The 25,562-nt window shown below is 34.1% G+C and overlaps 3 protein-coding genes and 1 long non-coding RNA gene across 9 annotated transcripts in view; 3 read left to right on the forward strand and 1 right to left on the reverse strand.

Annotated features, from left to right (window-relative positions):
- The window catches only part of LOC122138206 (voltage-dependent anion-selective channel protein 2-like), a 14,227-nt gene extending 13,500 nt beyond the window's left edge, over positions 1 to 727 (reverse strand). The window contains exon 1 of one of the 5 annotated variants that reach the window (XM_042729219.1): positions 579 to 727. In XM_042729219.1, the coding sequence (XP_042585153.1) occupies positions 579 to 704 (126 nt within the window). In that variant the 5' untranslated portion in view covers positions 705 to 727. The remainder of the gene's footprint in view (positions 1 to 578) is intronic. The other 4 variants (XM_042729221.1, XM_042729222.1, XM_042729223.1 and 1 more) reach the window with 4 other exon arrangements.
- Positions 728 to 4,241: 3,514 nt separating this feature from the next.
- LOC109095156 (DNA polymerase beta) lies at positions 4,242 to 15,332 on the forward strand. 2 transcript variants are annotated; one of them, XM_042729226.1, is made up of 15 exons: positions 4,242 to 4,452; positions 4,930 to 4,987; positions 5,074 to 5,140; positions 5,242 to 5,316; positions 5,445 to 5,503; positions 5,584 to 5,633; positions 6,751 to 6,802; positions 7,463 to 7,517; positions 7,598 to 7,670; positions 7,758 to 7,828; positions 7,915 to 8,001; positions 8,083 to 8,144; positions 9,012 to 9,151; positions 9,391 to 9,443; positions 15,183 to 15,332. In XM_042729226.1, exons 1-15 carry the CDS (start codon positions 4,392 to 4,394, stop codon positions 15,222 to 15,224), a joined length of 1,005 nt encoding a protein of 334 aa, XP_042585160.1. In that variant the 5' UTR covers positions 4,242 to 4,391; the 3' UTR covers positions 15,225 to 15,332. The 2 variants fall into 2 exon arrangements, with proteins under 2 accessions (XP_042585160.1, XP_042585159.1); XM_042729225.1 differs by lacking the exon at positions 15,183 to 15,332 and having other exon boundaries at positions 4,243 to 4,452; positions 9,391 to 9,544.
- A 2,507-nt stretch (positions 15,333 to 17,839) lies between these two features.
- LOC109108035 lies at positions 17,840 to 19,615 on the forward strand. Its single transcript, XR_006155378.1, has 3 exons — positions 17,840 to 17,991; positions 18,567 to 18,705; positions 18,864 to 19,615. It is a non-coding gene; the product is annotated as an uncharacterized LOC109108035 (long non-coding RNA).
- A 3,357-nt stretch (positions 19,616 to 22,972) lies between these two features.
- LOC109086961 (dynein light chain 1, cytoplasmic) lies at positions 22,973 to 25,232 on the forward strand. The gene is made up of 3 exons (XM_019101220.2): positions 22,973 to 23,082; positions 23,763 to 23,901; positions 24,804 to 25,232. Exons 2-3 carry the CDS (start codon positions 23,770 to 23,772, stop codon positions 24,939 to 24,941), a joined length of 270 nt encoding a protein of 89 aa, XP_018956765.1. The 5' UTR covers positions 22,973 to 23,082; positions 23,763 to 23,769; the 3' UTR covers positions 24,942 to 25,232.
- Positions 25,233 to 25,562: the final 330 nt, after the last annotated feature.

The following is a 25,562-nucleotide window of genomic DNA, read 5'->3' on the forward strand; positions in this document are numbered from 1 at the left end:
ACACCTTCAAGATCAATTATCAGTATCGATTAGAGTAACGTTATTCCTTCAGCGCGCGGGTTTATTGGTTTATTTCGGACCGTTACCTCAGATGCGGCGCGCGGCGAGACGCTGTCCGTTATTCCGCTAATAATATAACGATCATCACAGAAAAAGTGTAAGATTATAACAAGCAGACTTTAATCTGATCAAGTTTCACATTCAACCCGTTAAAATCAAAGTTACACGAGCATACGGTGAGAGAATCGGTGTCCTTGATGAAGCGCTGACATGATGTTGTGTGTCGAAACACAGATTAGCCGCATAACACACTAGCATGAGAATCAAACCGAGCGATTTTCTAAAAAAAAACTTAACATATCCAACATTAAATTAATATAACAATCAATAATAATTACGCTGTTATAACGACTCCGCGGCCCTGAACGCGAACCGTCGGAATAACGAACGTGACAGATCCAAAAGAACAGCAGCGCTCGTTATTTCTCAGCGGAGACTCTTAAAACTCTTGTGTTTCTGCTGTATCATCTAATAATTCTTCGCTACAACACTCTTAGAATAACTCGCTAAACGCTTACCGTGTTTGTCGTGTCGATGTTCCGGACGGGGTTTCTGTGCAGCGCGAAAGGACAGAGTGAAGGGGAACGGACGCGAACCGCGCATGCGCAATCTGCTGCGTTTTCTAACGGACGCGAACCGCGCATGCGCAATCTGCAGCCTTCTCCTAGATATAATACTTAACTTAATTTCTCAACTCGTGTTTCTCCTGAAAACCACGTTATTATTCACCCAGGTGTTTGCAAACCTCTTTAAAAGCCTGTTATGACTTTAAAAATGACTTTAAAAATATCCACAATTAATTTACTAAATGTAAATGTAATTGCTGAATATGTAAAGATGGAGAAAATAAGCACATGTTGAACTAAACATTAATTTTAGTTATTGTAATTCCCTTCCTACTGATAATAGTTGTATTCACTGTGCGTATACACACTCATGAGCAAATACCGCGCAGTATCTGCGCAATTATCAAAGAATTGCGGGTTTAATTAAAGGTAAGCTTCTTCAGGAGCTCATTTTTATTATACATGTTACTGTTTATGCTCTCAGACAGAATAATATGGCGATTTATCATTCTAATTCGGATGTTATGTGCTTACTGATGGCAAGAGTTCATGCAGGACAACAATCTGTGATCAAATAAATGAAAATTAATTATGCACATCATATATGAATAATATGATGTGCATAACATGATGTCCTGCTTGCTAAAAGCTGATGTAATATTTTAATTTAATTCTGACCTGCTGATCATTAGATGCATATTAAAAGCATTCTGGTTTGAATGTAAAAAAAAAATGTTATATATAAATATCTAAAATAATTAATAATAAAAGATAAATTAACATAATTATAAGTAAAACATAATAATTATATCAACTTTTAAAATCATAAAAAATAATAAATTATATTAACGCTGAATATTAAGAGTATTTTGTTCTGAATATAAAATATATAGATATATACTATAAAAATAATAAAATATAAATAAATATAATTATAAATAAGATATAATACTTTTCAAATATTAAATTATTGAAAACAACAACAACTAATAATAATAACATCATTATCATAAGAATATAAAATAGTTAATATAGAGCTTATAAATATAAATATATTTATTTTCCTATAAATAAATAAAACTTAGTAATTATTTTAACTTTTAAAATATTAAATTATATTAACCCCATTTGCAGAGTACCTTTCGTGCAAACTGCATTATGAAACAAGTTTGATTTTAAGCTTTATTTATATTTTTTCCCATTCTAGATTAATTAAACCTCTGCAGCAGCGGTATGTGTGAAGGGCCCTCAGCGATCTCTGGTCCCATTCCTCCAGACCCCACACTGTTTCCTGAGTATTATAAAAAAAAAGTTATTATTTATTATTTATAACAAAAATACAGCAAAAAATAAGACATATTATTAGAATCTAAAATAACTGATTGCTATGTGAATACATAAATTATAATTTATTCCTGTGATGCGCAGCTGAATTTTCAGCATCATTACTCCAGTCTTCAGTGTCACATGATCTTCAGAAATCATACTAATATGCTGATTTGCTACTCAAGAAACAAGGTTGTGCTGCACAATATTTCTGTGGGAGCTGAAATACTTTTTATTTTTCAGGATTCTTCAAAAGAACATCATTTATTTAAAATAGGAATCTTTTGCAACATTATAAATGGCTTTACTGTCACTTTTGATCAGTTTAATGCATCTTTGCTGAGTTAAAGTGTTAAAGTCTGTGATTAATGTCTGCTTCCTCCATCTCCTCCGTGTTCTTCTTTGACAGAACCTGCCATACGGGAGTTTGGTAAAGAAAATGAGTGTCACATGATCTTCAGAAATCATTCTAATATACTGATTTGATGCTCAAGAAACATTTCTGATTATTATCAGTGTTGAAAACCATTTTGCTGCATCATATTTTTTGTGGAAACTGAGATACATTTTATTTTTCAGGATGATTAGAAAGTTGAAAAGAACAGCATTTATGTAAAATAGAACTCTTTTGTAACATTACAAATGTCTTATTTAAATTTAATGCATGATTTCTGAATAAAAGTATAATTTTTTTTCTTTCTTAAGGACTCCAAACTTTTGAGTGTTAGTATATAATATTGAATCTCATTACTCTTATAATGCACTTTGAATCTTTGTTTTTCTTTGTTTATTAAAATCAGCATAAATTAAAGACAGTCAGACAATCACATTTGTATTGCTTTACACACGTGTTTCCCCATATATTCATACTTTGCATCAATCTGGATTAAACATTGACTGTCTCTCATCTGGTATGTTAGTCTGGAGCAGAGGAAGCTGCAGTGGAAGAAAGAGGAGGAGGAGAGGAGCCCGTCCGTTCCTGCTGGACACACTCAGATGTCTGAAAGAGAGAGACAGGAGACCCTGAGCTCCCTCAAAGAAAGTATGTCTTCATGAACAGATTCACGTTGATTATTCCTCAGAGGACTGATAGATCTGTGTGTGTCTGTAGCTCACAGGTCTCTGGTCAGCGAGCTGTCTCTCCCGGTCAAAGCTGACACACTGAGCGTCCGCGCTCGAGGAGGCCATCAGAATCTTCTCACGGGATAAAGTCTATGTGAAAGTCAACTCTTGAGAAACCACACTCATAGCAAGCTGTTTCTTTTATAATTATGTATGTATTTATTAGTTAGCAGCAGGTGCTCTTTCATTTCCTGACTTCACTGCATTTGAACGCTTCACACTATAAAGAGATTAAATGTCACTGCCACTAAATATGATGCATATTAGTGGCAGAAATCACTGATTTATTTTTTGCTAATCATATGCTTTGGTTAGATCGTTGAGATTAAACAGCCATAATTATCAAAAAGTCATAAATATGAGATGAAAATTCAAATGTTATGAGAAAAACATCAAAATTGTTACATACAAAGTCATAATTATGTGAGACAATTTGAAATCATGACAAAGAAGTTTGACAATTTTGATAATTTTGACTTTATCTCATAATTCTAATAATTATTTATTTATCTCATAAATGACTTTTGTCTCAAAGTTATGGTTGAGTATGTGAAAGTTTTGACTTTATCTCATTATTATGACCTTTTATCCCGTAATTTTGAAAATTGTTGGATATCTATTATGGCAAGGTGCTGATCATAATGCTGTCATTTAGTATGATATTAGCAAATCTTTATATTTAACTGTTTTGATGTGTCATTGCAGTACTAAAAAAGTGGTGCTTTTACACCTTACACAAGCTGTTCTGCTTCGATCAGATCTCCACATAATCACAAGTAACTGCACCAACCACAAAAACTCAAAAATACACAGTGTTTGTTTTATCATGTGTATTAAATTCCATAAAGTACCCCAAAATATTCGCATCACACATACAATCTGAATGCCATTGCTTTATTATGGTACATTCAAGTAATAACAGTTCTGCTTATTGTTATTTGATCAACTGGTGTGGCAGTGATTTTTATTAAGTGTATGAAAATAGTTAAAATCTGTTTTTTTTCTTTTTTATTTGTTTGTTTGTTTTTTTATGATAAGTTCATAAATTTTAGAAACATTCAGAAAATTCCTAAAGTACTTTATTAATCAGTAATGGGGCGTGTTAGTTACTATAAACATTAAATGAAGGCCTCTGATTTGTCGGAATACGCGCAATGGGCGTGGTCTCCAAGCCCCGCCCCCGCCATATCGCGTGGCTACAGTGCTAATGCTAAGGCTTTGTCCGGCAGCGTTGGACGCTGACTCAGCTGTGGTCTTGAATGGTAGAAAGTGAAAACAGTCACATTTATCCGCACATATTTTAAACAACTCCCAACTATGAGTAAAAGAAAAGCGCCACAGGAAACTCTGAACGAAGGAATCACAGATTTTCTCATCGGTGAGTGTTGCTGATGACAGCTCAGGTTAGCATGCGGCTAAGCTAAACGGACCTTTAAACGCCGAATGAATAGAAACACATCGCTTTTGAGGTCAAAACGTCTGTTTGAAACAAGAAACTTCACTTTAGTGGGATATTAGACTCATCTTTACACACGAATGGAAATAATACAGCAACGATCACCAGTTTTAATGCATGCTATCAGAGTACAGTTTCAATATTAGTGCTCCATCTACAAAATAAAAGCACGCAGTGTTTACACTCATTTTTAATTTATAAATAAAATAATTAATATTTGACAATTATTTCCAACTAAATATTTTTTATTTATGTTTAAATGTTGCCCAGCTTTGACTCGATTCTCCTGATTGTTTTATTTGTTTAATAAATGTCGAAAAGCATTTTATAGTAATATTTCTCAGCTAATACACAGAAGCATATCTAAACTCTTAGTCTTAATGGTCTTTCACGTTTCAGAATTGGCAAATTATGAGAGAAATGTCAACAGAGCCATCCATAAATACAATGCTTACAGGTAAGACACGTAATAATTCAAAATATAATATCATAACTAGACATATGTAGCTTATGTTTATACTCTGTCTGGTGTTTTCTGTTCAGAAAAGCAGCTTCTGTGATCGCCAAATACCCTCAGAAGATCAAAAGTGGGGCAGAAGCAAAGAAACTGGTACAGATTTTTAGTTTTTACTAGTACTAATGTCCTGAAATGTGAGTAATGCTTGCTTGTTAATTTAAGTACTAATTTAATTAAGTACTTTTTCCTCTCAGGATGGAGTTGGTGCAAAGATAGCAGAGAAAATCGATGAGTTCTTAACGACAGGAAAACTGCGCAAGCTGGAAAAGGTATTTGAGTGCGTTAGAAATGCATGTTTTAGAGTTGAATTAACCTTTGAGAAAGCAAAGGAAAGCATTAACATATACATGATGTGCATATGAGAAACAGATCTGTGTAGACTGTGATGTGTTTGTAGATTCGCAGTGATGACACAAGCTCCTCCATCAACTTCTTAACCCGAGTGACGGGGATCGGGTACGACGCGCTTGATTTCAAGACAACAATAACAATAGTGTTGTGTAGAGCTCGATTCACATTCATTCTCTGTCTTTCAGTCCTGCTGCGGCCAGGAAGTTTTATGATGAAGGCGTCAGGAACTTAGAAGGTTTGTATACATGGTTATTATGCATTTATATTATATGTGTGTGTGTATATATATATATATATATATATATATATATATACAGTACTGACCCAATATATTTATATATACAGTACAGAAAAACTTTGGAAACATTACTATTTTTAATGTTTTTGAAAGAAGTCTCTTCTGCTCATCAAGTCTGCAATTATATGATCAAAAATACAGAAAAAACAGTAATATTGTGAAATATTATTACAACTTAAAATAATAGTTTTCTATTTGAATATACTTTAAAAAAATAATTTATTCCTGTGATGCAAAGCTGAATTTTCAGCATCATTACTCCAGCCTTCAGTGTCACATGTAACATCCAGTCTATCACATGATCATTTAGAAATCATTCTAATATTCTGATTTATTATGAGTGTTGGAAACAGTTCTGCTGTCTAATATATTTGATGAATAAAAGGTTAAAAAGAACTGCATTTATTCAAAATAAAAAAAAATTCTAATAATATATATTCTAATAATATATTTTCTTTACTATCACTTTTTATCAATTTAACACATCCTTGCTGAATAAAAGTATTGATTTTATTTTAAAAAAAAAAGAAAGAAAAAAAAAATACTGACCCCAAATTACTGACCAGTAGTGTATATTGTTATTACAAAAAATATTTATATTTTAAAAACATAGCTTCTTTTTTTTTTTTTTTTTTTTTTTACTTTTTATTCATCAAAGGATCCTAAAACAGTATCACAGTTTCTGAAAAAATATTAAGCAGCAGAACTGTTTTCCAACTTTGATAATGAATCATCATATTAGAATGATTTCTAAAGGATCATGTGATAATGATCCTAAAAATTCAGCTTTGCATCACAGAAATAAATGATAATTTAAAGTATTATAAATTTTAAAACAATTATATAATTGTATACAATTATATAATTATAATGTAATATCACAATATTACATTTTTTTTCTGTATTTTTGATCAAATAAATGCAGGCTTGATGAGCAGAAGAAACTTCTTTCAAAAACATAAAAAATAGTAATGTTTCCAAACTTTTGGTCTGTAGTGTATATGCATGTGTATTATTTGCCGTGACATGTTTTAATTCTCACCTGATGTTTTAGATCTGAAGAAGATCGAGCACAAACTCAACCATCATCAGCAGATCGGGTTAAAGTAAGTCTGGATTCGAACAGATGAATTACTGAATTGTTTTACAGCAACAGTTATGTTCGTTTGGCTTCATATAAGTGCTAATCTAGAGCAATCTTTTAGATGCTGCGGGCCCCCAAATATGATCATCCTCCTGTGAGGGACCCCCATAATTAAATTTAAAAGGCAGATATATATTTTCATGTATAAAAACATTAATATGTGTTCAGCTGGGCTCTGCTATATGATTCTGTTGAATTAAAACTATTATAAATATGTGTAAAATATATTTAGTTTCTGTTTTTAGTGGTTCCATTGTTATTATTATTTTTTTGTTTCCTGTAGATACTGTATTTCTAATATTTAAATATTCGTTAAATATTTATTTTAATCAATTTGTTATTTATTTTATCTATTTTAGTCGGTTTAAAAATAAATGTAAAATTCATTGCAATTAATTTATTTATTAAGTTGGTGATTTTTAATTTTTTTTTGTGTTTGGTTTATTTTATTTTTTTTACATTTTTCTCTAAGTGTTTTCCATGCACTAGCACTCTCAGTTTGAAAACCCCAGATCTATTGGACATATATTTGATTTGTGAATTATATGTATTTCTAATGAATGCATTCTGCTCTTTATTGATGATGTTTTTAATTTTTATGCTCCTGTCTTCATCTATTAAGGTACTTTGAAGAGTTTGAGAAGAGAATCCCTCGTGCAGAAATGCAGGAGATGGAGGTTGGAGTTTCTGTCAGTGATCCTCGTGATGTTTTTCTACAGATTTGTGAAGTCTCACTGTGTTTTCCTGATGTTTGCAGGCTCTGATACTGAAGGAGCTGGATGTGGTGGACCCCGAGTACATCGGCACCATCTGCGGCAGCTACAGACGAGGTTATCGATCGTTCTGATCCAGATATTTGACGTCAGTTATCACTCGTATGATCTAACCATGCCATGATGTCATGTGTTAATGTTCAGGAGCAGAGTCGAGTGGTGATATTGATATACTGCTGACCCATCCGGACTTCACCTCTCAGTCTGAGAAACAGGTGAGCGTTCAGTTTTAAAGGCTGGCTGATTGAATGCGTGCAGGGTTTGTCTTCTCATAACTCCTGCTGTGATTTCTGTCCTGCAGCCCAAACTCCTTCACGCCGTCGTGGATCATCTGGAGTCCATCGGCTTCATCACCGACACGCTTTCTAAAGGAGACACTAAGTTTATGGTGGGTCTCTGTCTGTCTCAGTCTGCGTCTCAAATAATAAAAATAATAAATGAATAATAAATAAGGCATGTTTTTCCTCAGGGTGTGTGTCAGCTGCAGAAAGAAGATGAAGAAGAGTGTTTTCACCGCCGTATTGACATCAGGTTCAACTCATTATTTCCATTATAAAGTCTATTCTAGTGATAGTTTTTATTAGCGTTGATATACTATTATAGGTTTTATTTTTAAAATATGTTTTTCAGTTTTTATATTTTTGTATAGGTTTCATCAGTTAGTTTTAGATATTTTAATACTTCGATTTAAAATAAACATAAATGAGAAATGTTGGCAACTAGCTGAAATAAAATAAGTTTGAACATTTTGTTTAATTTATCGTGGTTATTTCAAATAACACATTTTTAGTGGTTTTAGTAAACAATAATAACCCTGTTTTTTTTTCATCATCTAAACAGATTAGGGACATTGTGATGTGACTATCTTGCTATTTTTTTAAATGAATATTTTGTATGCAGTTCAAGTTACCTCTGAGAGAAGGGTGACCAGACACCCTGTTTATTCCCGGGACAGTCCAGCATTTCAGCTCTATTTTTAGTGTCCAGACTTATTTAGAAAAAATCATGTTTTGTCCCATATTTCCAAATTTCTTCATGATTGGATGATCAGAGCGAGTCCGGATGTGTGTCAGTATATTACATTCATTCGGTCTTAAAGTGACAGCAGCCTAATAAAAAAAAAAAAAAAAAAGTCTGGTCACCCTATTCTGAGAGTAATATGAAATATTATTTTGCTGTTATAATAAAACACCTGTACTAAATAGATCAACGATTTCATTTAGACTAAATTTTAAAATGGACCAAGATGTAAAATATGCAAATTACTAATGTCTAATATAACAGAACAATAATCCAAAATCATTCCCGCTGTCTATAGTAGAAAACATCCTGTTTTATCATATTTGAGGTATTTCCAGCATATTCTTCATGTGTTTCTCTCTCTCTCTGGATCTGCAGGCTTATCCCGAAGGATCAGTATTACTGCGGTGTGCTGTACTTCACCGGCAGTGACATATTCAACAAGAACATGAGGACTCACGCGCTGGAGAAGGGCTTCACGCTCAACGAATACACCATCCGTCCACTCGGCGTCACTGGTGAGACTCACGATTATACACCACAGCATAGAAGAAGTGCTGGACATCTGTGTTTAAGGCTAGAGGGCATACTACACTGTACAACAATAATTACTGTTTTTGCATTATTGTAAGGGGTAGGTTTAGGGTTGGGGTTTTAGCTGTATCCCTTCTAAACTTTGAATTTCTGTCCATGCAAGAGTCTAGTTTTACTTGCTGCTGGTTTTCTAGCTGATGTGTGATGACTGTGTTTGATGCAGGTGTGGCTGGAGAGCCTCTGCTGGTGGACAGTGAGAAGGACATCTTCGACTACATCCAGTGGAAATACAGAGAACCAAAGGAGCGCAGCGAGCCAATAACCAATTCAGCCTCAAACTGAGTGTGTGCTGCTCGTATTAGTGTATTTTAGTAGTAGAAGAGAGACATTTAGGGAGAGACGTGTTTGTGTTTAAAGTTTTAAAGCAGCTACATAATAGTAGCTGTTGGTGCTTTTTAATAGTAATAATAATAATAGCCATGCATAAGTGAGAAATGATGTCAGTGTGGCCATAGATGTTACATTGAGATTGTTACGTGTGACACTTGTTTGTGAGGAAGTAAGCTTTTATGATTGTTATTTAATGTCTTTGTTTGGGATAATATGGTGGCAACCATAAAGTTACAGGAAAAGTGAACTGAAACACTGTCACTCAAAAGCCATGACATTTTTGTGAAGATGCTTGAAGTTTTAGAACAATTTGTATTTTCAGGTTTTTTTTTGTTTTTATTTTCCTCTAAAATTTAATGTGCATTGGATTAATGTGTTTGAAGGAATTACATTGTTAAATCATTACTTTCTATTTGGTGATGAAAGATTAAACAAACCCTGAATCAGTCAAAACACAAAATGTACTTTGTTGTGTGTCTGAGGTGGTTAAAAGCATATTTTCAGAAGTGATCTGTCTCGTTCCTGTGTGTTTGAGATCTTAGCATTCACCAGGTGTCAATGTGAGGGTTCAAAAATCTAGTCCTACTTGTCCTACAAATCACAAAAATGGTTTTAGTTTCTGTCCAAGACATTCATTATATTGTGTTGCTAATTTTTACATATGTAGAACTTCAGTAAATATCAGTTTGATTTACACGTCTATAATAATTTTGCTGCGTCATATATCTGCTGAGGTGACAGTATTACCTCAATTTTTATTTAATAGATCGAATACTACACGACCCTGTTCACAGTAAATGTCCCACACACCACTTGTGTTGTTTGTGTTTCTGTATGTTTATGAATTTGTGTTGGTAATGATGTAGGAGTGATACAATTCAGTTTTAATATTGCTGGATATTCCATATGTAGAAATGTTGTCAAGTGAGAGGTGGGAAGGAGGTTGGTTTGTGATGTAGGTAAGAACAGGCAGTCAGTCACACATTTACTGTACTTTCACACAGCAGACACTCTGAGTGAATCATCCTGTTCAGAGACTGAATAAGGTAAGACTATATAAAAAATGTATCTTTATATATATATATATATATATATATATATATATATATATATATATATATATATCATATACATACATATGAACTTAATTCTTTTATTCAACAAGGATACATTTAATTGACCAAAAGTGACAGCAAAGACATTTATGATGTTACAGAAGATTTCTATTCCAAATAAATGCTGTTCTTTTGAACTTTAATAATACATTTGAAAATAAAATATACATTTTCAGAAGTTATATAATCAGAAATTATCACAGCAATCAAATACATTTTACTATAGATTCAAATAGAAAAGAGTCATTTTAAATTGTTACTCTCAAAGCTGAATAATATCTGAGGCTATTTCAGTTGTTAGATCAGGTTATTCTCAAAGCTGAATAATATCTGAGGCTATTTCAGTTGTTAGATCATTACAAAAATGTGTTAATCTCCAGATTTGGTCCTGTTTGGTCCTTGCTCATTAAAATAAAATCTGTGTTTATGACTGCAGAATAACCATGCCAAATACATCAATTCAGATCAATAAAGCAATCATGAGTGATGAGATGCAGCGGGACGCTCTTCAGTGCGCTCTTCTGGCTGTGAATATGTATAAAAAGGGAATCAACATCGCTACCTATCAAGACGGTTAATACTAGAGTTCCTTGACTTACTATGACTGCCATATGAGTGAATGTCTTGATGATTCATGAAGTGTGAAAGTGTGCTGTGGTTTCTGTCAGGGACTTGATGGTAGAGAATTAGTGTTTTTTATTGATACAAGTTCAGAGAAATCTTAATATTGTGTCTTTCCTTACAGGAATTTGACAGAAAGCATCAGGCCTCCTGGCAATGCATTGTGGGGAACTTTGGTTGCCTTGTAACATACACAGACAACTGTTATATACACTTCAAAGTTGGCAACAGAAATATTCTGCTTTTCAAGGCACCCTGAGTGACAGTAACAGTTAAAACATATTTTATGAAAAGATGCTGGGGTGTAAGAGACTCAGGGTCTGCTTTTTTGTGGTGGCATGATTTTGTGGCATAGATCTGGTAGTTTAATTAAACTTTATCATTCGCTGTGGGATTATTTTTGCTTTTTAAGTCAAAGCAGGCTTCTAACTGACTGTTGTCGGGCATTAAATATTAACCTGTATCATAATTGATAGGCCTCTAAACAAGATCAAATCTTTGTTGAAAAACCTGTTGCACAGAAGACTATAAGGGGCCCCAGGGCTTTACCTCTTGAGGGGCCCTTCCAGGGCTCTACAAGCAGGGCCGCATTAAGACTATAAGGGGCCCCTGGGCTTTACCTCTTGAGGGGCCCTTCCAGGGCTCGACAATAAGGACTGCCCGATTGCCCGAGGCTAGTGTGAATGACGCTCGGGACAGTAGACGGAGCGGTCACTTGCCCGATCGGGGCCATTGCTGTAGGGTGTGCGTTATATGTAGTCTATGATATCGTAATTGTTGATTTAACGATCTGATATTATCAAGTATGCATCTCACTTTACAAAAAACAAACAAAAAAAACACCTATTCTGTGCATGCATGCACTACGTGACGTAACGTTAGTCTAGTAGGTTAGACTTGTGCACGTGATTTAGTCTTAATGCCTCAGAATTCAAATATGCCCCTGTATATATTTCATATAATTAATAATTTAATATCTATGTTAACCAATATTACACAAAGAGTGCCGTTTTTTCTCCAAATATTAGCATGATTACAAATGTGATGATTTTATTCAGCGTACAGTTTAATAAACAAGAACTTAATATCAAGTGACTTACATTTTAGACACCAAATAATCTGTTTCGCTGTATTTCGCCAACGAAAATGGTTCCAAAGTCCACAGAATTGTTTTGCGTCTCTGAGCAACACTTCCTGAGTGAATCAGCCGCTTGAATGAATCGGTTGAATCTCAATGATTTGCTCATTAACAGTGATTCGCTGCCACCTACTGGCGGGTTTAATTTCAGGTTTAAAGTGTGTTCATTTTTTAATAATTCCCACAGTATTTAACGTTTTATATTTTCAACATTAAAAACATTTTTATGCATCTGTTACTGCTCTTGACTGATAAATTTGTAATAAAGTTTAATCTATTCTATAGTTATACATTAGATTACAATGTCTGTACCTCAAAATCTCCTGTTTAAACCTACATGAAAAACTTGAAAAGCACCATTTATTTCATTTATATGTTCGTTCTGTTGTATTTATTTATGCTATTACTCGTAATTTGATTATTTTTTAACTATTTTATTACTTACTACTGTTTATTTGTCTAACAATATTTAAAATATAAGTTAATCTAGTAGCTTGCTGTCATTAACCTATTATTGAGGTTAAATGTAACAAAGACAATGAAAACAATATCTATGCTTATTTTATAGGGCCATTTTCTTGTCTTTTACTTGTATTCATTTTTTGTTGTGGGGCCAGTGAAAATTTTGGTGGGGCAAGTAAAAATTAGAATCACTGGCCCGACCGGGGTTGAGCCCTCATCCATTGGAACTGCATAATTAATCGTTAAAAGTTATGGTTCCACCCCTTTTACTGTTAGGCCGTTTTGAATCTATTACACGTAACCCACCAGGTGGCAACAAGTGACTGTTTAAAAATGCATTTTGGTCATGGAATCGTTCTCAATTTAATTCAGTATTGCACACGCGCTTAGGGTGTGTCAGTAAAACAGGAGTACAGAGATCTTTTTCATGACTTATTATTGCGATTAAAAAAGTTTTTTTTTACATCAAGCACGTCCTACACGATTTTCTCATTCAGCATTTTTTTAGTAAAAAAAAATTTTTTAGTAAAAAAACGAAATGTGCCCAAATATCTTGCTTTAAAGAAGTGATACGAACATCAAGCGCAATTAAGTGTTTGCTTCTGAAGGCATACGCAACTTTAATAGTAACAAGAGTGCTTTATTTAAATCATTATGTTAGTATGATAAGGCCTATTTTAATTACATGTATGCAGAATCTTCATCTTTCCCTAGGCCTGCGTTAAAATATGATGTTAGTTTTGGAATTTTTTTAAATAAACTGTTCTGACGTTCTACTTTATCTTGTGCTGTTTTTCTTTTTTGCGAACCACTTTCATATTTACGAGACATTTCTGTCACATTAGATTAGCTATTAGATTAGTTATTGTCATCATTAGAATAGGCGGCAATTATCTTATAACGTAAGTATGTCACGTGAGTTCGATACAGGCCAATAACTGAATGCTTTCAGACAATGATGAATTTTATTGGATTTCAGACAATTAAATAATGCCCACTGTGACTGATGATTGCAGGGTTCATTGAGAGAGAGGGTTTGACTGACACTTCTCGAGCAGGACTTGCAACGCCCGCACGTGCATTCAAAGCAAAGCGATAAAGCGTAATTTTAAAGGGACAGACAACGAATTATAAAATCCGATTACAATATTTTCCGGCATCCTCGTAACCCTCCCCAAGCCCCGCCATACTTGGCTGTATGTCACCTCACTTTCACTTTCTTACTTTTACTCAAGCAAGTAGTCTTTTAATGTAATTGTACAAATGTCCACCTTCAGCTTGTGCTTCACATGTCTTTTTGCTTTGAAAACTGTATCATTTTTACACTGATACATTTATCATTGTATCATTTATATATGCAATAAATCCTACAAAACACCATTCTTAATAAATGTCCCGCATGCTTTTGTCCTGTTTGTGTATATTTAGGCACAATCGATGATGCAGATTCGATATGCTTCAGTGTAGATGTTGCAGGGTTTTTCAGATGAAGGAATGTTGTGAAGTGAGAACAGGTGGAGTCTCCTTTGATGTTGGTGATAGACATATCGTGTTTTTCAAGACTGACTGAGCAACAGTTCAAACACATCTGGTTAAGATGCTGGAGTGCAGTATAAGAAAATCAGGGTTTGCTATTTTATGGTGGCATTATTATGTTGCATAGATTTCTGCTATGGTTGTCTAAATAAACATTTTAATGACTATAATTCACTGTGGTTTTATTTAATGTGACTAATCACGTAGTGACTGGTTCGTTGAATCATATTTGCTAGGCAAATTTCTAAATCATTGCTTTCTGTTTTCATCATCAAATAAGCATTTAAATATCATCTTACTAAGGCATATTATAAGAGAGTGACGACTCATATTTATATCATTTCTAGGTCTCATTGATTTACATTAAAAGCTATCAAAATTGTATCATATTTTTTGACATCTGGTGGATCCTGAGTACACCGGTATCATCTACAGAAGAGGTTATTGATCAATCTGATTCAGATAATTATTATCAATTATCCCTTGTAGTAACAAATTATGGCACATTTATGCAATACAAGTTGTATTGCATAAATGTGGCATAATTTGATAATATTCAGGAGCAGACTCGAGTGTATATTGGTATACTGCTGACCCTCTCAGTCTATGAAACAGGTAAAAATTTGAAAGACTTCGAGATTTCATATTTCAAATCTAAATGATAGAATTCACAATCATTCTTACTGTCTGTAGAATGAAGCTTCTGGTTGTATTGTTCTGCTGGTGGAGAGTGAGAAGGACATCTTTGACTACATCCAGTGGAAATACAGAGAACCAAAGGAGCGCAGCGAGTGAAACCAATTCAGCCTCAAACTGAGTGTGTGCTGCTCGTATTAGTGTATTTTAGTAGTAGAAGAGACATTTAGGGAGAGATGTGTATGTGTTTAAAGTTTTAAAGCAGCTACATAAGAGTGGTGCTTGCAGTGGCAAAATAGTAATATATAACTAGAATGTACATTTCCTGAAGAAAATGTGAGTGGTGCTTGCAGTGGCAAAACTCGGCACTGTAGCCACCCATGATGTCTGTGTTATGTTGTGGAGCAGAGATATAAGCACTTTATAAGGCTAAATGGTTGCTAGGGTGCTCTAAATGGTTGCTATGGTGTGGCTATATAGTTTATGGGGTGATATTTAAATACTATTTGTTAGCATGAGCCAAAAGAGCCAACCGCCATGTCTGTATGATGTTCTGATGCATAGATATGTGTCTTGCAAAACGGTTGCTAGGGTACTCTGTTTGGTTGATAGGGAGTGGCCTGACAGCTGCCAATGATGATACTCCAAAGACTGCTTGTCAATTTAAACGAAACCCCATGTCTGTACATTGTTCTGATGCAGAGATATAGTTCTTGCAAAATGGTTGCTAGGGTACTCTGTTTGGTTGCTAGGGAGTGGCCTGGCAGCTCCCAATGATGATACTCCAAAGGATTACAGACAATATAAGCCAACCCCCATGTCTCTACGATGTTTTGATGCAGAGAGATAGGTCTTGCAAAACCGTTGCTAGGGTACTCTGTTTGGTTGCTAGGAGTGGCTTGGCATCTGTCAATGATGATACTCAAAGGCTGCTTGCCAATATAAACCAACCCCTATGTCTGTACGATTTTCGGGTTGTAAAGATATAATACTTACTAAATGGTTGCTAGGGTACTGTGTTTGGTTGCTAGGGAGTGGCTTGGAAGCTGCCAATGACGATACTCCAAAGGCAGCTTGCCAATATAAACCAACCCCCATGTCTGTACGATATTCTGATGCAGAGGTATAGATCTTGAAAAACAGTTGCTAGGGTACTCTGTTTGGTTGCTAGGGAGTGGCCTGACAGCTGCCAATGATGATACTCCAAAGGATGATTGCCAATGTAAACCAACCTCCATGTCTGTACGATGTTCTGATGCAGAGATATAGATCTTGAAAAACGGTTGCTAGGGTACTCTGTTTGGTTGCTAGGGAGCGGCCTGGCAGCTGCCAATGTAGATACTTCAAAGGCTGCTTGCCAGTATGAATGATAGAAACCAACCCTTATGGCTTTATGACATTTAAGATTTGAAGATAACCCTCTATTATCTTTGGGTTGCTAGGGTGCTCTGAATGGTTGCTAGGGCGTGGCTATGAAGTCTTGAAGGTGATTCATGATTGGTTGTTTGCTGCCCCGCGTCAAACGAGCCCACCATCATGTTTCTATGATACTTCTATCCAAAGATATTAATTTGATATTTTTCAATGGAAGTCTATGGAGCTTGTTACTAAGGGGCCCTAAATGGTTGCTAGGGCGTGGCTTGACTGCTTCACAATGATCCTGATATACTGATTGGTTCGCTGAGTAAACTGAGCCCACTCCCATGTCTCTATGACATTGTGATCCACAGTTATGTTCAATGCAAAACTCCTATGTAAAGTACCATAGTAGGAAAAACACTGTTTCATGGGTGATCTCTCACCATAGTATGTCTATGGGGCAACTTTGGGGGGCTCTTGCGTCCCAGGGGTACAACTTATACCCCACTGCGGGGTATGTTCTCGCACAGCCTGATAGCCTCTCCAAATGTGGTGATTTCACATGTTTCTGCGAAATTCTGTCTCGGAGCTATGATCTGTCAAAGTTGGCCGCAATGCATTGTCTATGCGATTTTTCGGGCGATATATCGCCCGGTGTGCGAACATCGTACACCCGATCGCTTATAAAAGTCATAGCACACCATTCCCGAATAGGGCGCACGATTTGACACCTCTTTTGTGGATCTGTGACAAAAACTGCGGGACTAGTTACGCGCCGAAATTTGTACGGATCTAGAAGAAGAAGAAGAAGAAGAAGAAGAAGAAGAAGTATGTGAGATAATAATAGTGACCACTAATAATAGCCATGCATAAGTGAGAAATGATGTCACAGGCACGCAGTGTGACAATAGATGTTACATGTTTGTGAGGAAGTAAACTGAAAAAAATGTTTTGGATGGTGACGTTTATGATTGTTATTTAATGTCTTTGTTTGGGATAGTATGGTGGCAACCATAAAGTTACAGGAAAAGTGAACTGAAACACTGTCACTCAAAAGCCATGACTTTTTTTGTTAAAATGCTTGAAGTTTTAGAACAATTTGTATTTTCATTATTTATTTATTTTTTTCCTAATTAATGTCCATTGGATTAAAGAATTATATTTTTCAATCATTTTTTTTTTTTATTTGGTGATGAAAGATTAAACAAACACTGAATCTTAATAGTCAATCAAAACACAAAATGTACTTTGTCGTGAGATGATTAAAAGCACAGATTCCCTGAAGCTGCACTGCATTTACACTGACAGCATATTTTCAGTGATCTGTCTCGTTCCTGTGTGTTTGAGATCTTAGCATTCACCAGGTGTCAATGTGAGGGTTCAAAAATCTAGTCCTACTTGTCCTTTAGTTTCTGTATGCAGAAATGTTGTCAAGTGAGAGTTTGGAAGGAGGTTGGCTTGTGATGTAGGTAAGAACAAGCAGTCAGTCACACATTTACTGTACTTTCAAACACAGCAGACACTGAGTGAATCATCACTTCATCATTCTGTTCAGAGACTGAATAAGGTAAGACAATATAAAAAGTTTCCATATATATATATATATATATATATATATATATATATATATAAATATATACAGACACACACGTGTGAACGTAATCATTTTTATTCAACAGGATACATTTAATTTATCAAAAGTGACAGCAAAGACATTGTTGATGTTACAAAAAAATAAAATCTATCACAGTTTCCATAAAAATATTGGGGTTTCAACATAATGAGAAATTATCACAGCAATCAAATACATTTTACTATGTATTCAAATAGAAAACAGTTATTTTAAATTGAAATAATATTTCACAACTATTACTGTTACTGTATTTTTTTTTTAACCAGATAAATACAAACCATATGAGCAGAAAAGGCCAAAAAACTAAACACCGATTTCCTGTTTGACTACTTGGTAAAGTTTGGTTGCTGCATTTTGGCCAACATTTTCTGGTCATATGGCAGCAGGTTATTCTCCGTGCTGAATAATATCTGAGGTTATTTCAGTTGTTAGGTAATCTCCAGATTTGGTCCTGTTTAATTAATTTCATACTTGCTCATTTTATATACAATCTGTGTTTATGACTGCAGAATAACCATGGCGAAAACACCAATTAATATAAAAAAAGGAATCATGAGTGATGAGATGCAGCGGGACGCTCTTCAGTGCGCTCTTCTGGCTGTGAATATGTATAAAAAGGGAATCAACATTGCTAACTACATCAAGAAGGTTAATACTAGAGTTTCTTGATTTACTGAATGGAATGTCTTGATGATTCATGAAGTGTGAAAGTGTGCTGTGGTTTCTGTCAGGAACTGATGGTGGAGAATGAGTGTTTTTGTTAATGTAAGTTCAGAGAAATCTTAATATTGTGTCTTTCCTTACAGGAATTTGACAGAAAGCATCAGGCATCCTGGCAATGCATTGTGGGGAGCACTGGTTACAGTGTGTCGCACAACAGCAACTGTTATATAAACTTCACAGTTGGCAAAAAACATATTGTGCTTTTCAAGGCACCCTGAGTGACAGTAACAGTTAAAACATATTCTATGAAAAGATGCTGGGGTGTGTAAGAGACCCAGGGTCTGCTATTTTGTGGTGGCATGATTTTGTGGCATAGGTCTGGTAGTTTAATTAAACTTTATCATTTGCTGTGGGATTATTAAATATTAAATATTAACCTGTATCATAATTTAAAGGCCTCTAAACAAGATCAAATCTTTGTTGAAAAACCTGTTGCACAATCTATTACATGCCTTCTGTCGTCTGATTGATATTTTAGGCATTCAATCAAGTACAAGTAGTCTTTTAGTGTAATTGTACAAATGTCCACCTTCTTTTTGCTTTGAAAACTGAATCATTTTTACAATGATACATTTATCATTGTATCATTTATATATGCAATAAATCCTACAAAACACCATTCTTAATAAATGTCCCGCATGCTTTTGTTCTGTTTGTGTATATTTAGGGACAATCGATGATGCAGATTCGATATGCTTCAGTGTAGATGTTGCAGGGTTTTTCAGATGAAGGAATGTTGTGAAGTGAGAACAGGTGGAGTCTCCTTTGATGTTGGTGATAGACATATCCTGCTTTTCAAGACTGACTGAGCAACAGTTCAAACACATCTGGTTAAGATGCGGAGTGCAGTATAAGAAAATCAGGACTTGCTGTTTTATGGTGGCATTTTTATGTTGCATAGATTTCTGCTATGGTTGTCTAAATAAACATTTTAATGACTATAATTCACTGTGGGTTTATTTAATGTGACTAATCACGTAGTGACTGGTTCGTTGAATCATATTTGCTGGGCAAATTTCTAAATCATTGCTTTCTGTTTTCATCATCAAATAAGCATTTAAATATCATCTTACTAAGGCATATTATAAGAGAGTGATGACTCATATTTATATCATTTCTAGGTCTCATTGATTTACATTAAAAACTATCAAAATTGTATCATATTTTTAGAGTACACCAGTATCATCTACAGAAGAGGTTATTGAGCAATCTGATTCAGATAATTATTATCAATTATCCCTTGTAGTAACAAATTATAGCACATTTATGCAATACAAGTTGTATTATGTCTATGAAACAGGTAAAAAATTGAAAAACTTCAAGATTTCATATTTCAAATCTAAATGATAGAATTCACAATCATTCTTACTGTCTGTAGAATGAAGCTTCTGGTTGTATTGTTCTGCTGGTGGACAGTGAGAAGGACATCTTTGACTACTTCCAGAGGAAATACAGAGAACCAAAGGAGCGCAGCGAGTGAAATACTGGCAGAATTCAACCTCAGACTGAGTGTGTGCTTTTCATTAAGCTCATATTAGTGTATTTTAATAGTAGAAGAGACATTTAGTGAGAGGTGAATAGTGAAATTGAGTGAGAAGTGAGGTAGTGAATTGGTGGGTTTTTGTTAAATGTGAGCCAAAAATCATCACAATTAAAGAACCAAAGACTTAAACTACTTCAGTCTGTGTGCACTGAATTTATTTAATACACGAGTTTCACAATTTGAGTTGAATTACTGAAATAAATGAACTTTTCCACAACATTCTAATTTATTGAGATGCACCTGTATATTTAATCTGCATTGTGTTGGATTTATTTAGTTTTATTGGACAAATAAAAAATGCTACGAGTTTAAGGAGGTTTAAATTAAGGTGTTTTTTCTTCAACCACTTAACTTTGTTGAACCGAGTCCATTCTTTTTTTCTTTTTTTTTTTGTGTTCAGGTGGCAAAATTAGGAAAAGTAGCCAAGTCTTGTTCTGCTCAGATTAAGTAAACTTTAAAAAAGGGTTAAAGAAAAGCACTGGATCTCATCTTTGATGGTCGTGTGGTCCTTGTGTGTGAGGGTGTCCAGTCCAGACATGCTACACAATGAATACAAAAACTCAGATCTTAGTAAACTGTGCCACATGCCATTTGTTTTGTTTGTGTTCGTGGATGTTTAGCAACCATGAAATAACGCAGAAAATGATATCACTTCAATGTTAAGCATGTTGCAGGGTATTTCAAACGAAGGAATGCTGTCAGATAAGAGTGAGAGGGGAGGATGGATCCTGATGTATAAGAACTGGTGGAGCCAGTTACACGTTACATTACTTTTGGTTTTTAACAGCTGGAACGTCACAGACACTGTCTGTGCAATCAACATATAAACAAGGTAAGACAAAGTAAAAGTATATTTAAGTATATTTCATATACAGTACAGGTCAAAAGTTTGGAAACATTACTATTTTAATGTTTTTTGAAAGAAGTCTCTTCTGCTCATCAAGCCTGCTTTTTTTGATCAAAAATACAGAAAAAAACAGTAATATTGTGAAATATTATTACAACTTAAAATAATAGTTTTCTATTTGAATATACTAAAAAAAAAAAAAAAATATTCCTGTGATACAAAGCTGAATTTTCAGCATCAATACTCCAGCCTTCAGTGTCACATGTAACATCCAGTCTATCACATGATCATTTAGAAATCATTCTAATATTCTGATTTATTATGAGTGTTGGAAACAGTTCTGCTGTCTAATATATTTGATGAATAAAAGGTTAAAAAGAACTGCATTTATTCAAAATAAAAAAAATCTAATAATAATATATTCTAATAATATATTTTCTTTACTATCACTTTTTATCAATTCAACACATCATCCTTGCTGAATAAAAGTATTGATTTTATTTAAAAAAAAAAAGAAAGAAAAAAATTACTGACCCCCAAATTACTGACCAGTAGTGTATATTGTTATTACAAAATATTTATATTTTAAAAACATAGCTTCTTCTTTTTAATTTTTTTTTACTTTTTATTCATCAAAGTATCCTAAAAAGTATCACATGTTCTGAAAAAATATTAAGCAGCAGAACTGTTTCCAACTTTGATAATGAATCATCATATTAGAATGAATTTTTAAAGGATCATGTGATAATGATCCTAAAAATTCAGCTTTGCAGTCACAGAAATAAATGATAATTTAAAGTATAATAAATTTAAAAACAATTATTTTAAATTGTAATAATATATCACAATATTACATTTTTTTTCTGTATTTGTGATCAAATAAATGCAGGCTTGATGAGCAGAAGAAACTTCTTTCAAAACCATTAAAAATAGTAATGTTTCCAAACTTTTGACCTGTACTGTATATTAGTTTGGTTTTTCTCCTGATAACAGCATTATGGGTCAACAATTCCTGGTTATAAATGGCAGCAAGCCAGTCTCCACGCTGAACAGTGAACCATAATCTCCAGATTGTTTGTTTTCAGCTACAGAGCGACCATGTCGAACAAATCATATGAGGTCAAGAATGCAACGATGAGTGATGAGATGCAGCGGGACGCTCTACAGTGTGTGCTTATGGCTGAGTATATGTACAAAGATTACAACGACATTGCTACATACATTGCGAAGGTTAATATGAGTAGGAATCATGGGATTTTAGATTAGGGTCCCTCTTTCTCTAATTTTACCGTGTGTTTCTGTATAGGAAATTTGACAGTCTGTAAGTTAGTACTATGGTTGTTTGAATAAACTTTTTATGAACACATCGTTCTCTGTAGGATTATTTGCTTTCTACGTTGATCTATTTACTGATTGTCCTTGTATATTAAATATTAAATGGCACCTTATGCCTGTCTGTGATAGCATTGGTTTCATAGACTTATAAATAAAAAGACTTAAAAACAGTTTCATTTGTCTGCTGTAAAGGACAGTGGCTTTCCACCTTAACGTTGGTTGTCTTTTTAACATCCTTTCATATTTAATAACATATAATTCTACTTTTAGTTATGATAAGCATCTCCACCCTCCCTGTCTCCCGGAAGCTTCTCTCTCTGTTGCTATTGAGACCAGCGAAGCGTCTTACGCGCAAGGCATGCCGGTCTGAAATAAAACGCAGAGATACATTGCAGCGAGACTTTTGCAGAGCCGACCAATCGCAGAGCCGGGTATGGCAGCGACAGCCAATGGGAAGCGAGGGGCGGGGGGAGCCAACGGCAGCTGCACACCTACATTACTTTTGGTCAAGCACTCACTCAGCGCGCGCATCACAGTCGATTTACTCTCCGTCTCAAGAAATCTGCACAGAAATAAGGTAAAACTTGTACTTTCATCTCTTTTTTGCAGTTTAAAATGCATATCAGTCTGTAGAACAAAATATCTCTTTCGCTCAGAGTAACGTAACGTTAGTTGCCCGTGCGCACACCCATGTTAAACATGTCTTAAATATAAATCAAATCAATTATTAACGATAAGATTTATAGGAATATAAACAAAAAGATACGTAATTCTTTCATTTATCATTTAAAAAGGTGATGTAAATCGTTTCTTGTGTCTAAAAATAACCATCGCACCATTAATTTGTCGTTTACTAATAAAAAAACAAGCATCTTAAAAGGCACGATTTGATTCAGTAAGTTAAAACTATTTTATTTAGTTAACTGTAATTCATTAATAGTCATATAAGCATAATATGTATCATAAGTTTGTTGTTATATTAATCTGTGGTGCTGAGTATAGTCTTAAGCGCAGGTGACCATGGCAACAGTAACCTGGCGAAATAATGCCACGTGACGTTATGCAATAAAGATGGAATAAAGGCTGTGGAGCATCTCATGTGTTGGTGTTATATAACACCCATCCGCTCGGCTGAGGACTGTGGGTTTGGGGCAGAGAGCAGGATGAGCACTAGTTAGGGTGTGCGTCACAGGGTGCTGCTCAGACTCAGCCCTGGTTAACTCCTTCATTCAGCATTAAAAGTGTCTGTCTTTCCAGATCCAGCATGTCGGACAGAAAGGCCGTGATCAAGAACGCGGACATGTCTGAGGAGATGCAGCAGGACTCTGTGGAGTGTGCAACGCAGGCGCTCGAGAAGTACAACATCGAGAAGGACATCGCCGCCTACATCAAGAAGGTGAACGCCGCTTTAGTGGGCGGAACACTTACAGGCCACAAAATATGAGTTATTTAAAAAAATATATGGATTTTATTAATTAAACGTAATTAATTAAATAGCCAAAATTAAATTAAAATATGCTGAAAACAAAAAAATTATATTTACAATAAGCAGACGCATTTATCCTAAGCAACTTACAAGTGAGGACAATCAAAACCAAACCAAAAGATTATTAATTTTAATAAATAGTAATACAAATCAATTAATTTATTTGTTAAAAATCTATTGTTGTTTATTAATAACATTTGATTTGATGTATTTTATTGCATTTATTAATTAATTGTGAATTATTTAAATTAATTATGAATAATATTAATATAAACTGAATTAAAAAGCTAAAAACAAAAATATTTTTTATTAATTTATTAGTTATTTATTAGATTTTTAATTTACATTTAATTTATTGAAAACCAATTTTAATTTATTATTATTTTATTTGATGTATTTTTTTAAGCAATTTAAGTTTTTTATTTTTTTTTAATATATGAATATTATTACATATATAATTAATACATTGAAATTGACCCCTGAATTAAACAGTGAAAGAAATACATCAAAATATATATTTTTTATTTTAGCATTTTAATTTATAAATAATATTGATCATATTAATAATAATATATTAATTTGAATAATCCTCTATAATTGTTAACTGACATTAAATGCTTTTATTTAATTGCATCAGTTGACATTATTACAACTTTTAATTTTTTTCGAGTACTTTTTTGCTTCAACTTAAAAGTTTGAAATGCGGAAGGGAAAAATACTTCAACCAATGCCACTAAAAAAATATATGAATAAAATAAAGTCTCCCTTTCACTCAGTTTGACATTGACTTTAAATGTATTGCTTCCTTGCAGGAGTTCGACAAAAAGTACAACCCCACCTGGCATTGCATCGTGGGGAGGAACTTCGGCAGCTACGTGACTCACGAGACCAAACATTTCATCTACTTCTACCTGGGTCAGGTGGCCATCCTGCTCTTCAAATCGGGCTGAGCGACGGCACCCATTCATTATGAACTGACTGTACTGACGAGGCGAACCATTCCTGCACTGGGACCTGCCTTCTTCTCTCGGCTGCTTCTCCTTTCCTTCTGATTATTGTTAAGAAAGAGCCAGTGTGAGAGGGAAATGCCATAAAGAAACACTTGTATTTATTTTTGTTTTCTATACACAGTTTGAGCGGTTTATGTCACCTGCGTTTTTTTTTAATTAAAGCAAAATGGTTTGGCTGTTCGCCTGGAGTTTCTTGTCTTCAGGATGAAGGAGTCAGACTTCTAAAACCTCCATTGTACATCACAATTTCATTTTCTCAAAACTAGGAAACCAAAATGGTATTAAGGGAGGGAAAAGAAGAATATATGATGATATATAAAATATATCATGGTATGTGTGTGTGTGTGTGAATATTATTAAATATAAAAAAAAAATTAAATTAAACAAAACAAAAACATATATATATTTTTAGCATTTTAATTAGTAAAAATTTTAATAAACACTGAGTTATTAATAATATATTTTTAAACAATTTACAATTATTACTATAACTACAATGATCTACATTAAAATGCTAAAAACACTGAAATTCTAATATTAACACATTTTAATAATTTGATT

The sequence above is a fragment of the Cyprinus carpio genome, chromosome B8, assembly GCF_018340385.1.
Source record: "Cyprinus carpio isolate SPL01 chromosome B8, ASM1834038v1, whole genome shotgun sequence".
In the NCBI taxonomy this organism is placed as follows: domain Eukaryota; kingdom Metazoa; phylum Chordata; class Actinopteri; order Cypriniformes; family Cyprinidae; genus Cyprinus; species Cyprinus carpio.